At 44.1% G+C, this 17,342-nt stretch overlaps 1 protein-coding gene across 1 annotated transcript in view; it reads right to left on the reverse strand.

Annotated features, from left to right (window-relative positions):
* Positions 1-6,022: 6,022 nt before the first annotated feature.
* maptb (microtubule-associated protein tau b) overlaps positions 6,023-17,342 on the reverse strand; it is a 78,203-nt gene continuing 66,883 nt past the window's right edge. The window contains exon 12 of the mRNA XM_072249248.1: positions 6,023-15,369. Coding sequence (XP_072105349.1) covers positions 15,157-15,369 — 213 coding nt within the window. The 3' untranslated portion in view covers positions 6,023-15,156. The remainder of the gene's footprint in view (positions 15,370-17,342) is intronic.

The raw sequence follows: 17,342 nt of genomic DNA on the forward strand, positions 1-17,342 counted from the left end.
CTACTCTGTCTAAGCCTTTCAACATTCGAAAGGTTTGTATGAGAAACTCCCTCATCCTTCTGAATTCCAGCGAATACAGACCCAGAGCCAGCAAACGTTCCTCATGTGATAACCCTTTCATTTCTGGAATCATCCTTGTCAAACCCTTCTGAACCCTCTCCAATGCCAGCACATCTTTTCTTAGATGAAGAGCTCAAATCTGTTAACAATACTCAAGGTGAGGCTTATAAAGCCTCAGCATCACATCCCTTCTCTTGTATTCTCGACCTCTTGAAATGAATACTAACATTGCATTTGCCTTCCTCACCACTGACTCTACCTGCAAGTTAATCTTTAGGGAGTTCTGCACAAAACTCCCAAGTCACTTTGCATCTCAGATTTTTGGATTTTCTCCCTGTTTAGAAAATAGTCTGAACCAAAGAGCATGACAGTGCATTTTCCAACATTGTATTTCATTTGCCACTTTCTTGCCCGTTCTACTAATCTGTCTAAGTCCTCCTGCAGCCTACCTGTTTCCTCAACACTACCTGCCCCTTCACCAATCTTCATATCATCTGCAAACTTGGCAACAAAGCCATCTATTCCATCATCTAAATCATTTATATACAACATAAAAAGCAGCGGTCCCAACACCGACCCCTGTGGAACACCACTAGTTACTGGCAGCTAACCAGAAAAGGATCGTTTTATTCCCACTTGCTGCCTCCTACCAATCAGCCAATGCTCTAATCACGTTTGCAACTTTCCTGTAATACCACAGGCTCTTAACTTGGTAAGCAGCCTCATGTGTGGCACTTTGTCAAAGGCCTTCTGAAAGTCCAAATATACAACATTTACTGAATCCCCTTTATCTATCCTACTTGTAATCTCCTCAAAGAATCCCAACAGGTTTGTCAGGCAAGATTTTCTTGAAGGAAACCATACTGACTTTGTACTATGTTGACCTGTGTCACCAAGTACTCCATCACCTCATCCTTAACAATTGACTCTAACATCTTCTCAGCCACTGAGGTCAGGCTAACTGGTCTATAATTTCCTTTCTGCTGCCTTCCTCCTTTCTTAAAGAGTGGAGTGACATTTGCAATTGTCCAGACCTCTGGCACCATGCCAGAGTCCAATGATTTTTGAAAGATCATTTCTAATGCCTTCACAATCTCTACCATTATCTCTTTCAGAACCCTAGGGTGCAGTTCATCTGTTGCAGATGACTTAGGTTTTTGAGTACTTTCTCCCTTGTAATAGTAACTGTACTCACTTCTCTTCCCTCGCACCCTTCAACATCTGGCCCATTGCTACTGTCTTCCACAGTGAAGACTGATGCAAAATACTCATTTAGTTCATCTGGCATCTCCTTGTCCCCCATTATTATTTCTCTGGCCTCTCCACTATCATTTTCCAGTGGTGCAATATCCACTGTCACCTCTTTTACTCTTTATATATCTGAAAAAATGTTGCTATTCTTTTTTATATTATTGGCTAGCTTGCCATCATATTTCATCTTTTTTCTCCTTTTCTTTTGGTTGCCTTCTGTTGGTTTTTAAAAGTTTCCCCATCCTCAAGCTTTCCACTATTTTTTGCTCTATTATGTGCCCTCTCTTTTGCTTTTATGCTGTCTTCCACTTCCCTTGTCAGCCACAGTTGCCTCAACCTCCATTTAGAATACTTAATCTTTGGGATGTATCCATCCTGCGCCTTCTGAATTTCCCCCCAAAATGTCAGCCATTGCTGTTCTACTGTCATCCCTGCTCGTGTTCCCTTCCAATCAACTTTGGCCAGCCCCTCTCTCATGCCACTGTAATTCCATTCACTCCACTGTAATAGTAATACATCTGACTTCAGTTTCTCCTTCTCAAATTGCAGAATGATTTCAATCATATTATGATCACTTGTTCCCAAGGGTTCCTTTACCTTCAGACCTGGTTTACTACACAACACCCAATACAGAATTGCCTTTTCCCTAGTGGGCTCAACCACAAGCTGCTCTAATGATCAATCTCATAGGCGTTCTACAAATTCTCTCTCTTGGGATCCAGCACCAGCCTGATTTTCCCAATATTCCTGCATATTGAAATGCCCCATTACTGTCGCAACATTGCTCTTTTGACATGCCTTTTCTATCTCCCATTGTAATTTGAGGCCCACATCCTGGTTACTGTTTGGAGGCCTGTCTTTAACTCCCATCAGGGTCTCTTTACTCTTGTACTTTCGTGACTGTTCCCACAAGGATTCTACACCTTCTGATCCTATGTCACTTCTTTCTAAGGATCTGATTTCATTTTTTACCATGCCACACCCTTTGTCTGCTTGCCTGTCCTTTTGACACAATGTGTATCCTTGGATTTTAAGCTCCCAATTATGATCTCCTTTCAACCACAACTCAGTGATATCCACAACATCATACCTGCCAATCCCTACCTGCACTAAAAGATCTATCCTATTCCGTATACTGTATGCATTCAAATATAACACCCTCAGTCCTGTATTCATCACCCTTTTCAATGCTGCCCCCATGTTACACTTCAACCCATCTCACCAACTTCAATTTTACAAAATCACCTGCCTGTCCTTCCTCACAGTGTCACTGCACACTGCATCTACTTGTATACCAACAGCCCCTTCACTCCATTTTCCATTCCCCTGCCAACTATCCCCAACAAATCTACCGAACCTACCTGTAGGTTACAACTGGTTACAAGAAGTAAGAGCAGGAGTGAGTCTTTCAATTGAAGAAATTTGTAGGTTTCAGTAATAAGATTACTTCTAGAGCCATGTGTGGGGCCTCAGGACCCATACCATCGGGTTCAGAAACAGTTCTTATCCCTTAGCCATCAGGATCTTAAACCAGAGGGGATAACTTCATTCACCCCAATGCAGAACTGATTCTACAACACTTACTTTCAAGGACTATACAACTCATGTCCTCAATATTTAGTACTTATTTATGTTACTTCTTTTGTATTTGCCTAATTTGTTGTCTTTTGCACATTGGTTGCTTGCAGTTTTTCATTGATTCTATTGTGTTTCTTTGTACTTACTGTGAATGCCCACAAGAAAATTACTCCAGTCCAAGTAATATCCTGGTAAACCTCTTCTGCACCCTTTCCAGTCTCCACCTCCTTCCTATAATGGGGTGACCAGAAATGCATTCAATACTTCAAGTGCAGTCTGACTAAGGCTTGATATAGCTGCAGCATGACTTATACTCAACCTTCTTCATGTGACTTGCGCGTTACACGCTTGGGCGATCATGGTTCTCCATATCGAACGATCCCTCGCAGTGTCAATGATATCTCACACACTTAGATCTGTTAGTTCTTTCACAGTGTCCATATATTTTCTTCTTTGCCTTCATCTACTGCGTTTCCCAGGCATACAGCCTTGTAATGTAAGGCATTCTATTTCTCCCTTTCTCAACACCACTCCCAAAGAAGGCAAGCATTCCATACGCATTCTGTACATTATTGATTTGCATAGCTGCTTTCACTGAACTATGGACTTGGACCCCAAGATTCCTCTGACTTCTATGATATTAATGGGACTACCATACTTTTTCCCTTTCATTTGACCTCCCAAAGTGCAATACCTCACACCTGTCCAAATTAAACTCCATCTGCCATTTCTCTGCCCACATCTATATCCCACTGTATTCTTTGACAGTCCTTTGCACTATCCACAACTTCACCGATCTTGGTGTCATCTGCAAACTTGCTAATCCACCCATCCACATTGATATACAGTATGTACAAACAGTCAAGGTCCAGCACTGATCCTTGCAGAACACCACTGGTTATGTACCTCCAGCTAGAACATTCTTCCACCCCTACTTTTTCTTCAATGGGCAAACCAGTTCCGAATCCAAACTTGCAGTTCACCCTGGATCCCATGCATCTTGATCTTTTGAATCAAGGAGGACCTTATCCAATGCCTCACTAAAAACCATGTAGATAACATCCACAACCTTACCCTCATCAGCCCATTACTCTCCTCAAAAAACTGAAGATAGTAAGGCATGACCTGCCCTACACAAAGCTATGCTGTTATTAAACAGGCCACACCTTCCAATCATGCATAAATCCTATCCCTCAGTATCTTTGGCAATAACTTCCATCCCACTAATGTGAGGCTTACTGGCCTATAATTACCTGGATTATCCCTATTTTCCTTCTTGAATAAAAGAACAGCATTTTCTACTCTCCAAGTCCTCTGAGGAACCTGATGTAATATTATGGGAGACAATCAATAGTGTCGACAGTGAAAAATATTTCCACATAAAGGAGACAGCTAAAACCAAAGGGTATATTGTAGGCTTAAGGTGAGGGCTAAGAGATCTGAGGATTATTTTTAATCAGAAGGTGGTTACAAACTAGAATGCACTGCCTGAGAAGCTGGTGCAGGCAGGTATGCTTACAACATCCCAAACTGATCTAGACAATCACTTGAATCACCAAGGTACATAGGGCTAGTAAATGGATTATTATCTTGATGGTTGTTATGGACATGAAGGTCCTTTCTCTGTGCTATATGCCTGACTTCATCACTAATGGTATGTAAGTAAATATCTTCTGCTAATTGCTGTTCCTTTGCTCATTTCAACTAATTCCAATTTACGATATAATCTGCCAAAGTGAGTTTATCTCTCACCACCTCAGTAACTGATGCGGAAGCGACCCCAGCACCTCAGCCTGTCTTTACTAAATGTTGAATCCCATGGAATATTTGTTCTCTGTGTTGATCAGCCTGCCTCCACATTCCAATGATGGCAATAACATTGATGTGTTTGACTATTTGTGTGTTAATTCACTTACCTTGTGAAAATGTGAGCAGATACTGTGCCTTTCACTTGAAATTTTCACATATTTCAATACTTTGATCTCATTTGTCTCTGAATTTATTTTCATATTCCGATTATTTTGATGACTAGCTTACTGTTTCCCCTGCTGTCTCTCTCCTTCCTGAATTCCCAGAAAGATTCCCAACCTTGCCAATAGCTTAACCACAACCACCCACCTACCTTCTGCAGGGATATAGTCTCAGCCTTGCAGAGATGGGTCTGGTTTGTACAGGTTTCAACTACTTCAGAAACAGTTCAAAACCTCAGAATCTAACTGCCACGTCCAATGAGGGCAATAACATTGATGTTAATGATATGCCTTGCACCCATGGTCCTTGGGAGGAGAGAAACTGTCACACAGAGGGGAGGAGAGAGAGAGAGAGAGAGAGAGAGAGAGAGAGAGAGAGAAGAAACAAGAGAGACAAAGATAGGTGGACATGAGATTGAGAGAGGGGAGAGAAAGATAAGGAGAAAGAAGCAGATAGAGGGGACTGATGGGAGAGATGAAGAAAGAGATGGGAGAGATAGAGATGGGGAGGGAGGGAATGCAAGAGAGAAATGGGGTGGGAGAGAGCGATTGGAAGGGAAAAAAATGAGAGAGATGGGCCACAGAGGGAGATGAAAGATGCAAAGAGGGAGGAGGATGAAAATGAGAGAGTTAATGATGGAGATGGAGATACGCAAAGAGAAATAGATGGGTGGGGTGGAGGGATGGGAAGAGAGGGGGATGTTTGGAAGGAATTCCAGGTTTTAAAAGGTGGAGTTCTGCTGAAGGCAGAATGTTGAGTCTGAGGCTAGAATTAGAGGGGTATGGAGAACTCAGGAGGTTTACAGAGCTTAGGAAAACAGAAAGAGGAATTAAAATCAGAGGTAGTAAAAACCTGGTCAAGAGTTTCTGTCATCTGGGTTGACAAAGTGTGAAGCAAGTGAGGGAATGGACCACTTCTGTTTTACCTCTGAGATCATCTATTTTGACCTCTTTAGCATCTGCTGCTGAATTCCTCCTTGGTGCATTTCCTGCCCCAGCGTCCCCCTCTCAATTTTAAATTTACAAAAAGCTCTGGTGAGCGAATACTTTGACGTGACGTATCACAAAAGGGGTGGTGGTGGGGTGGGGGGATGTGAGTGGTGGAGATGGACAGAAAATCAAAAGTTTTGGAACACAGACTTTATTTCCAAACTGTTACAGCCACAATTATCAATCTAAACCAATGATTCATAGTTACAGCGTTGAGCAGTCACAGACAAGAAGCAAAGCCACTGAACGTTAGCAAAGATGCCGCCATTGGGATTAAATTACCACCTCATCACATCTTAAAGAGAAAGCGTTAAGAAACAACGTACACTACCACAACATCACTTTCACGTTGGCACTTGTCCCAGAGAAAGCTGCATGGGAATAAGCAGGAAGGTCCTTCATGGGATCAGTTTTCCAAGTTCTCAGCCCTTTTCAAGAAATTTGGAACCTGACATTTGTAACACAAACTCCCCTTGGATGCCTTGACCCTGCCCTTGATCGGTGTGTCACTGCCCCAGAGGAGGGTTGGCCTGAGTAACACTTGCCCTCAACATGCACAGTGAGGCTCACTGGGTTAGTTTCTCTGTCACCTGCCACATCTGAACAGGATTTGTTGGTTGGGAACAGCTAGCTCAGCCATTCCCTCAACTTCAGCCAGTCTCACCCACTGCCAACTGACCCAATCTGCAGTACATCCTTAGCGTGAGGCAAAGAGCCGACATCAGCTCCCAAGTTAATCCAGAGTTATTGACTGCTGAGAAATTATCAGACAGACCAGACAATTCAATGACAAAGGTTGTATGATGTGATCAATCCGACATGACTCCACTGATGTGCAATCTACTGGCAGATGGAGCTTCTGACTTTGGAAAATGAGGGATAGATGCCACCACTGGCTGATTACATCAGTGAAATCACTGCTGTACCTGCCTGCATTGATCCCATATCCTGACATTATTCATCCCTCAGTCACCGAGCCTTCAGGGGCACAGAATTCCAAAGATTCACCACACCCGAAGTGAAGAAATTTGTTCCCATCTCAGCCCTAAATGGCCAACCTCCTTCTGGTTCTGCCCACCTCAATGAGAGCTAACATCTTCAGTGCATCAGCCTTGTTGAGCTTGGGAAGTTTGTATATTTGACCTCTCATTCTTCTATGAGTATGCAGGTCCAGTGTGCCTATCGCCTCCTCAGAGGAGGATGCCCACATCCCAGGAAAGGATCCATAGGACGTTTACTGCAGTTTCTTGCAGGCAGAGCCCAGAGGCACAGTGTCTGACACACACCTGAGGAACCAATCTCACAGACACAGGGACAAATTCACTGACAGTTTCATATTAACTGCGGGTGGGACTGATCATTTAGTTGAAGCCTAACTCGGGGTGACGGCAGGCCCAGAGAGTGCAGCAACTCTCAGAAATGAGGGCATATAGGTGTAGATAGTGGGGGACTTCTCCCCATGGCGGCAGTGTCAAGAAGTAGAGGAACTTGAGGAAGAACTTTCTTAACACAGAGATATTTGGAATCTGGAATGCTTGAAGTGGTGGAGGGAGAGACTCTCACAACATTTAAGTCTCTAGGTGAGCACTTGAATCACCAAGGAAGAGAAGTGTGGCAAATTGGATTAGAATAAATGGGTTAATTAGAATAAATGATTCTGGGATTGAAAGGCTTCTCATATGAAGAGCGTGTGATGGCTCTGGGCCTCCACTCACTGGAATTGAAAAGAATGAGGGGAGATCTCACTGAAACCTATCGAATGGCAAAAGGCCTTGATAGGGTAGATATGGAGAAGTTTCCTGTAGTGGGGGAGTTTAGTACCAGAGAGGACAACCTCAGAATAGAATGGAGATGAGGAGGAATTTCTTTAGCCAGAGAGTGGTAAATCCGTGGAATTTGTTACCATAGGCAGCTGTGGAGGCCAAGGCATTGGGTATATTTAAGGCAGAGGTTGATAGGTTCTTGATTAGTCATGGCATGAAGGGATACGAGGAGATTGGGGATGGGAGGAAGATGGATCAGCCATGATGGAATGGTGCAGCAGACTCAATGGGCCAAATTCTGCTCCTATGTTTTATGGGTACTGGTGGTCAGCATGGAGATGGTGGGCTGAAGGGCCTCCTTTGTGCTGTCTGACTCTGTTAATTATTTAGATGTAAATGATAAAGACATTTACAAATGTTACTGAATTGGCAGGTGTTTGGAAGTGAGGTGGAAAGCCCTTGACTGCAGGAAGGTAGAGATGAGTTGATTGGTTGGTTGGGCAAAGCAGCGCAATCAATGCACAACGTCATTGGACAGGACAACGAGCAGTCAGTCAGAAGCGGGTAGTGAGATGCAGAGACAGTGAGATCAATGAAGGGTGGATTCAGTGGACTGGGAGATCAATGAACAGTGAAATCAGACAGACTGAGGTCAACACACTCTGTGCAGCGAATGGGCAGTAAGGGCAAGAGGAAGCAACATCAGCGGGCATCAGAAGGTTAGATCAGTGGACAGTGGTATCAACATATGAGCAATGGACAATGAGATCAATGGAGATAGAGGCCATGGACAGTGGATGGAGATCAGAGGATATGGACATCAACAGACAGGGATCAGTAGAAGGGAACAGAGGGGCAGTGACGGACATTAGTGTAGATTGAGAGTGAGTGAGAGGCATGTGGGTGGCCAGAGTAATTCAAAGGCAATAAGAACTAAGTACAGCAGAATAACTGGGTGATGATCAACAGAAATAAATTGGACAGCGATGGTGAATTTAATTGCCTGGGAATAGGGGGAGGCAGGTAGTGCTGCTACCTCAGGTCCAGTGACCTGACTTCCATCCCGATCTCTGGGGTTGACTCTGGGTCATTTGCACGTTCCCTCTGGCTGTGTGGGTTTCTCAGTTCCTCCCACATCCCAAAGATGTGTTGATATTTTAAATGGCTAATGTCATCACCCTGCAGTGCAGAATTGTAGAGGTCATGACACAGAAAGAAGTGCAAAGCCACAGGGAAATATGGAATGGGACTGATGGGATTACTGGGAGTTGGTCTGGACACTGGGCTGAATGGTATTGGTCTATCATTGTAAGTAAATAAGTTAGTTCAGTGATATCAAAACAGAAAGGTCTAAAGTCACTGTGACTAAGAACACATGAGATCTAACCATCAATGAAGATGGTGGATCAAGTACATAACACAAAGAAGTCTCTGTACGATAATGTCCAGAAAGTATGACCAAAGGACATTGAGATCTGTGGGCTGTTACATCAACGAACAGCGAGACCAAATGACACTGGAACCAATAGATGGCAGGTTCAAAGAGCAGGCTAATGGGTGCCACTTTCAATGGATGCATGGATGACGAGATCACTGGATAAATACACCAGCACACCATGAGATCAAAGAACATGAGCACTCCAAATTGAGACTATTAAATGTTCACTGTGTAATGGACAGTCACTTTCCAGGGACAAAGAGGCTTATTGCTAACCTCAGCTTTCTGGCACAGCAGCATGACCTTTCCAGGGTCAAAAAGTTGCTTTTGACAAAGTTAAACTTCTAACCAATATTCCTTGCTCAGCCTCTTGTCGTAAACATGTGAATAATGAGGTATCAAGAGAAATAATGGAGCCCACTTAGGCCAAATTAAACATTGCATTCTCCTGGCCTGATGAATGGAATTGACACAGGGGATGTCAATTAGAGGTAAGACAGTACAAATACTAAAAAGCAGTTAGAATTGTTAGGAATGTCATTCAGGTGTTTCTGCTAATGCTCCAAAGTTTCAGGTGACTATTAAGAAAAGATTATCAGACTATTACAGTATTCACATCTGAGATGGTTGCTATCGTTTTAGCCTTGGAATGGGTCGAAGAAGTACACCCTGATTACATACCTCTGTGATCTGATTCGTTCTCGGTCTTGACATCTATTTAAACAGATACTTCAGATTGTAGGCCAGACATTCTTCTGTGGACATCTGTTAAGACAGCAGTGCCCAGGCTTGTGTGTACATTTTCTATGGGACCCTGCCCAGGTTGGGGTTGAAGGAAATGACAAGGCAGACATTCTTGCCAAGCAGTCACTTAAAGTCAGTGATATAAATTCATAAGGGTGCCTTTGCATAAGGGAGAGGTGAAATCCTTAACTAAAAAGTTTATTCAATCACTGTGGCAACAAATTTGGGATAAGGAAAAGAAAGGACAGGATTTATATAAAATTCAGAGGATGGTGGGAACTCGACTGGGAGGTGGGTATAAAAGGAGAGAGTAAGTTACACTTACAGTTACATATTGGACATACTAGGCTGAATAATTCCCTGTTCAGAATTAAAATAAAGGCATCCATTAGTCTTGTGAGACCATGGATCTGCGCTTGGAAAGTCTTCACTCTCCAGGGCACAGGCCTGGGCAAGGTCGTATTGAAGACCAGCAGTTGCCCATGCTGCAAGTCTCTCCTCTCCACGACACCGATGTTGTCCAAGGGAAGGGCATTAGGACCCATACAGCTTGGCACCAGTGTCGTCGCAGAGCAATGTGTGGTTAAGTGCCTTGCTCAAGGACACAACACGTTGCCTCGGCTGAGGCTCGAACTCACGACCTTCAGGTCGCTAGTCCAATGCCTTAGCCACTTGGCCATGTGCCCACACTGTTCAGAATAAATATGCATGATATGGGTATTTTTAGGGAGTGAACTTGTCAAGAAACAGTGCAGCATAGATTGTTTAAATGCAGTTCCTATGAGGTGCAAAGGAAACATTGAATTGCTAAATTGAGATCTTTGGGACAGAAAGAGTTTAACATGGAAAGCTTGTTAGGATATCACAGCCATTGTAATGTGTACTTGACTTTCTGAAAAGCATTCGACTTTTTGATATTATTTGAGTTTTTATTTTTGAGCAGGAATTAAAGTGGGGATACTACTTGTCTCTTTGCTCCACACTCCAGCTCAGTAGGTGGTGGTAATGCATCTTACGTTGGTCACCCAACTGCCATTAAACTTTACTAGAAGGACAATTGTTAGGAATAACAAGAGAATGACAGAAGGCAGAACTAGAATTTATTCCTCATGCTTCAGATTTTGTGATGGACAACTTGTTCATCTGCAACTCATTGGTACGTTCTTTTAATTTGTGCATTTTGTAATCCTTTGTAGTTTATAAATCTTTTGTAATTTGAACATTTTTATAAGTTAGAAATCCTCTGAGTATCAAGTGTGTGCCAAGAATTACTTGTCTAAATTTAAATGTGTGTCATTCAAAAGTAAAATAAACTACTTTCTGAGGTGGAAGAGCCTCCTCCTTGGGGGTCGGGGACAGTGATGGCAAATGACCAAGAAATCAATGGTTAGTGATGGAAAGGGATCCCTCGACTGATGAGCTAGAGCATTTTTAGGCAATGTGGATCAATGAGTATTGAGATCATAACGAGGGATTTGATGAGCCAAAACCGAGGCTGAGGGGTGACCCACTGGAGGTGGTCAGAGCTCTGGGTTGTCAAGAGATCTGGGCATCTCCTTTACAAAGATTCAGATGCAGCAAGTGATTTGGAAAACTAACAAAGGTGTCATTTATTGCAAGGGGCAGTGAAATCCAAGGCAGAGAGGTTCTGCATCAGTTATAAAGGGCAGTGACTGGACCACATCAGCAGTGCTATGTCCAGGAGCAGTTCAGAGGAGGCTCAGTGTATGGGCTGTTGTCTCACAGGGTAGACTGAACTATCCAGGCTGGTGTTTGCTAGACTCAGAGTGAGAGGGGATGACAAGGTGAATACAGAGGCCTTCTCTTGTGAGATGATCATTGTTTCACTCTTAAAAATACTTTAACAATAAAAGGTTGCTCACCTCCAGTAAATGAGGCAAAATTTTCTCCGAGGACCAAGAGTCTTTGGAACTCTTTCATCGAATATTGGAGGCAGAACAATTTTACCCTCTCTCGTCATCCTGGAGGCTTTGTTTCTTTGTCTGTCTAAAATTCTCAGCAGCTCCAGTAGGGAAAGAACCAGAGCTAACAGTTCAGGGAGACACCTCTCACAAGAACTTGGAAAGGTTCCTGAAAACAGATATGTTTTACATTGCAGAGAAGACTGTAAGTTACAGGGCGAAAAAAGGTCTGTTATAGTGCTCCGATCGTGAAAAACCAGTGAGGCCAGCTGAACACAGGGATATAAATAGAAGAGATTAATGGGGGGGGGGGGGTGGGCAGGGATTGAGAGGAACAGTGAGATCCACAGATAGTGAGACTGAAGAAGACAGTCAGACTAATCTCTTTGTGCCTACACAATGTCTTCATCTTTCCATTTTCCTCACATTCATGTGCCTATCTAAATACCTCTTAAAAATCCCTAATGTACCCACCTTTAATGCCACCCAAGGCTCACATTCCAGGCCCCCACTATTCTCTGTATATGAAAAAAACAACTTGCTCCTCACATCTCCTTTGAAATTACTCCCTCGTCTTAAATGCACGCCATCCAGCATTAGACATTTCAACCCTGGGAAAATTAAGTGCAGCGCATCGCATCGTGAGAACGATGGTAGCATGCCCAGTGGAAACAAAGGCCAGGTAGAACTGAAATTGAAGGATAACGTGCTTGATGAAGCTACATTAGATCAGTCAACAGTCAGTTATACAACATGGAAACTCATCATGCCAACCAAGGTGTCTATCTGAGGTTGTCCCATTTGCTTGTATCCTTCTAAACAGTTCTTATCTAAAAACCTATCTAAATGCCTTTGAAACATTGTAATTGGAGAGGTCAATGACATCAATGGACTGCATCAGGGTTTTCTCACCCCCACCACCCCAACCCAAAGTTGCTGCTGGGCCAGCTGAGTTCTCCCAACTCATTGTCTCTCGTTCCAGATTCCAGCACCTGCAGTCTCTGACATCCCCCTAATTGTGCAGCAAAGCCAATAGGCAGCAAGACCGAAGGGCAACAATACTGAGGGACAAGATCAATGGACAGAGGTCAATTTGCGGCAAGAGAGGGAGACCAACAGGTAAAGATCAGAATGGTGAGGTGACTGGACAGTCATCACCAGTGAAGCATAAGGATGGTACATGGGCAGTGAGAATGATGGGCATTGATAAATGGTTGATATGAATAAGGAGATGTGATCAAGGGGTGGTGTGATGAATGGGCAGGAAGCAATCAATGAGATCATGGGTAGTGGAATCCAGGAATGGGGTCCAGACCAGTGAAGCAGTGCTGATGTGAACACAGCACAGTTATAAACTAACAATATCACTGGGCAGCAAGATCAATCAGCAAGTTGAATCAGCAATATGACCAACAGCAATGGTCAAAGGCAATGGTACCATTGGGGACCAGGTCCAAACAGCAAACAAAATTAAGTGATAAGGTCATTGGCAGCAGGACTGTAATGAACAAGAGAGATGAGTGAAGGCATTCATGAACAACAAGATGGTTGGGCTTCACCAGGGCAGCAGCAAAGGAAGTTCAGACCTGGGAGCAACCCAACTACAGTCTCGTGGATTCTAGACCTCACAGGGAATGAAATTAAGACAAGCTGTGTGTGTATATATGCTCTCTGATCCTCCTGCTCCTCAACTATGATTTGGCACCCTCCTGCAACACCAGCTTGACTGTGTCTCCATACTCATTATCACAATATCAATCCTACATTAGCAGGACATTTTGAAATAGAGTATAATTCTATCACTGCAGGACAGGAGAGTGGCAGGAAAAATATTACTACGGCAGACTAGGATAAGGAAAGGTCACTGGGGAAGAGAGGGTCATTGAATCTGGGGCCTACTTTGTGGGTCCCTGTTAAACCTCTGCTTCAGATTTTGTAGAAGCAACTTATACTTCCAGTGGAAAAGGCAGTAAGATATTTCCCACATCTTCTCCACATTTATCAGAATGGTAATGGAGCTAAAATGGTTTAAGTAGAGCATTGACAAATCTATATTCCTGTGGTATAGATGTTAAAGTGGTGACTTCATTGAGGTGCTTAAGACGATTTAAAGAATTGATAAAGTAATTCCCTATGTTGGGGATTCAAGGAGAGGTCTGATCTGTAGATCAGATCTGGGGCTTTCACCTCTATCTGGAAGTGTACTCTCGTACTCATTACAGAACATGTAAATACTAGGCAAAGTTAAACACTGAGCTAATTCGCCAGGGCTATAAATGGTGAAACGCCAACTGTGCCACTGGAGCATGGAGGGACCAGCATGAAGTGGGGCTCAGGTTCCTCCCTGGGACCAGTGATGGGAGCTGAGACTTCAGGCAGCAACCTCCCTTTTAGCTCTACACCATTCCCTAATCCAAGTCAGAATAACCCCCAGGAGACCCACTTCAGCAGATCCCCACAGGGTGGGTACACTGACAATGCAGAAGCCTATGGGGTTAGCACTCAAGTCAGCAGGTCAAGTGGAGGATTTGCTGAACTGCAAATCCAGGAGACCTCATGGGTTCCTGGTGAGACCAACTTGAGCTTGTCACTGGATGAATCCGAAAACCTGCAGAGTTATCTGGCAGGGAGCAGAGACACAGAAAGGTCACCTCCTTCTCTTTTAATTGCTTCAACATTAACTTTATTCCTTTGTCTTGCTTCTCTAACCATTGATCTCAGCAGCTAGGAAAATCAGGTAGTCAGTTCCCCTTTGCTTGCCCTTCCCTCGCTCTCCCAGTGCAGCTTCCCAGGGGTTTGCAGGCTTCCTGTGTGTGGAAGTGTTTCCTGACACCACCTCTGAACAGCCTGGCTCTCATTCCAGTACCCTACCCCATTGCTCTATTCCTTCCATCACCTTAAAAATATTTCAGTCAGATCACCTAATCTTCTACAGTTTAGGGAGTACAAGCTTTGCCTCTATGAGCTGTTCTCACAATTCAACTACTTTACCTTCAATACCATTCTGATGAGCAAACGCTTCAGCCTTCTGGAGCCCTTCCAGCCCCACTGAGCGCAGAGTTAGAACAGAAGACAGGCTCGAAACCAGAGGTTTGTGCAACTTCCAGGAGCTCCTACTGCTGGGTTTCAGGCCCCTTGAGATAAAGGCCACCATTTCACTTGGAAAAAGTTTCAAAATTTTTTCGTACCAGTCAGAACATTTCAGCCATTTCTGTACTTTAACCACTAATCTCTAAATAAAGGGACATGCTACTTCTAAAGTCCCAGACTTCTCAAAAAGCCTAAAGAATGCAGATCAGGAATTAACACACAAAAGACAACAAAGCACCACTGTCTGTAACTGGTCAGATATGCAAGCAAATCCAGAGGCAGTGTATGAAAGATCAGACACAAACTCGGTTTAGACAGTTGCACACTTCAAACTTGCTTTAAACCGACAGTCACAACCCCTGCTTGGCCAATGAGGCAGAGACCTGGTCAGCGAGCGTGGCGAGCTGTGGAGATTCCATGTTGATGCTGCCAGTGGAGGACACGTTGCTGAGTCGGCAGGGAGAGCCCTCATTGGAGGGGGTTGGGGATTTGTAGACAATTTCTGCGCCATGATCTGTACGAGCTTTAGCTGACTCACGGAAAGTCAGTTTGTGAGATTCAATCTAGGGAAGAGAAAGAAACTGCATCTGAGCAAGAGCAGAAATAAGAAAATACAATCTCTGCAAAGAACACGGCCAATCCACATCGCTCACTGAAAAAGGAGACAGTATTGAATGGCACTCATTTGACTAAGACAGTATCACTCGGCAAAGGAAAGTTCATTACCAATGGGATATCAATTACAAAATGATGGGAATCCAATCAGTGGCAGAATGGCCCTGTCCAAAGGGCTGGTCTCTCTCACTTTATCTGCAGCAAGAACATGAATCTGAAATCTGAGATCCATCTCCCTCCTGTCCCTTAACCTCCCCACATCCTGTAACTTCCCCTTCCCCTTTTTACTTGCCTCTTCTTGTCCCTCACTGGAGCCTCACTATTCCCCCCCCCCAATAACCTGCGACCCTCCTCCCGAAACTTGTGCCATTTCTAAATCACGTCCATCAGTTCTGTGCCAGATGCCCAGGAGTCATCCCCACACCTACTGACCCTCTTTGTTTCCCTGAACACACACACACACACACACTCTCTCTCTCTCTCTCTCTCTCTCTCTCTCTCATACCCATCAACTGCCTTTTGTTCCTACTACACGCAGGGGCAATTTCAAGCAGCTAATCAACTCACCAGCAGACCTTTGGAGTGTGGGCAGAAACCCGAGAACCCAGAAAAAACTCCCGTGGCTGTGGGCAGAAATCTAATCAGACAATACTGGAGCTCAGGAGTGAAGCTGGGTCACAGGAGATGAGGAAGCGCCACTACCTCACACACCCATGAAAGCATGTATATGTCTCTGCAGTGTCCACTCATCATACACTTCAGCCCAACTATGATTGTGGACTTCAGGAAGGGTAACTTGGGAGAACACACAGCAGTCCTGGTTAAGGGATCAGCAGTGGAAAGGGTGAGCAGCTTCAAGTTCCTGGATGTCAACACCTCGGAGGACCTACCGTGGCCCAAACAGATTAATACAATCAGAAGAAAGCACATCGCCAACGCTCTTACAAATTTCTACAGAAATAATGGAGAGCATTCAGACTGGTTGCATTACATTTTGGTATGGAGAGGGCACTGCACAGGATTGCAAGAGGCGGTAGAAGGTTATAGACTCAGCCAGTTCTATCACGGGCAAAATGCTCCCCACCATTGAGGCCATCTTCAAGAAATACTATGTCAAGAAGGCAGCCCTCAACATTCAGGACACATCCTCTATGTTCCTACTATCAGGGAGGAGGTACAGAAGCCTGAAGACCCACACTCAACATTTTAAGAATAACTCCTCCTCCTCCTCCATCAGATTTCTGAATGGTCCATGAACACTACCTCACCGTTGTTGTCCGCACTATTTATTTATTTCGTAAGTGCACTGTGCAGAGGCATAGAAATTACTACGTTACAAAATAAATAAATGATGCAACCCGAAACATCAATTGTCCTTTTCCCTCCACAGATGCTCCCTGACCTGGAGCTCCAAATTCCAGCATCTGCAGTCTCTTTTGCCTTCACTCTATCTATGCCCCTCACAATTTTCAAACCCTCTGCAAGGTCACCCTCAGCCTCCCATGTTGCACTGAGAACCCAGGCTCTCCAATCTCTCTTTGTACCTACTGGCCTTCAATCCAGCAACTTCCTGGCAAATCTCTTCTGCATTCACCCAACTGCTACAACTTCTGTCCTGTAGTATGGAGTCCAGAACTGGACACAATGCTTCAAATGTTTTGTGCTGCTTCAACATGATGTCCTCACTCTTGCGCTCAATACCTAGGCCTGCAATGGCTGGAACACAAACCATCTTCTTCACTACTCTATCCACTAGTATCGCTATTTTCAGCAACTATGGATTTGTGCCCCAAGGTAGCCCTCTACATCAACACTCCTGATGTCACTGCCATTTCGTCCATATGCCCTGCCAGCATACGACTTCCCAAAATGCATTACCCCATACCTGTCTGAATTAAATCCTATCCGCCACTGCTCCACC

This window comes from Mobula birostris, chromosome X, assembly GCF_030028105.1.
Source record: "Mobula birostris isolate sMobBir1 chromosome X, sMobBir1.hap1, whole genome shotgun sequence".
Classification (NCBI taxonomy): domain Eukaryota; kingdom Metazoa; phylum Chordata; class Chondrichthyes; order Myliobatiformes; family Myliobatidae; genus Mobula; species Mobula birostris.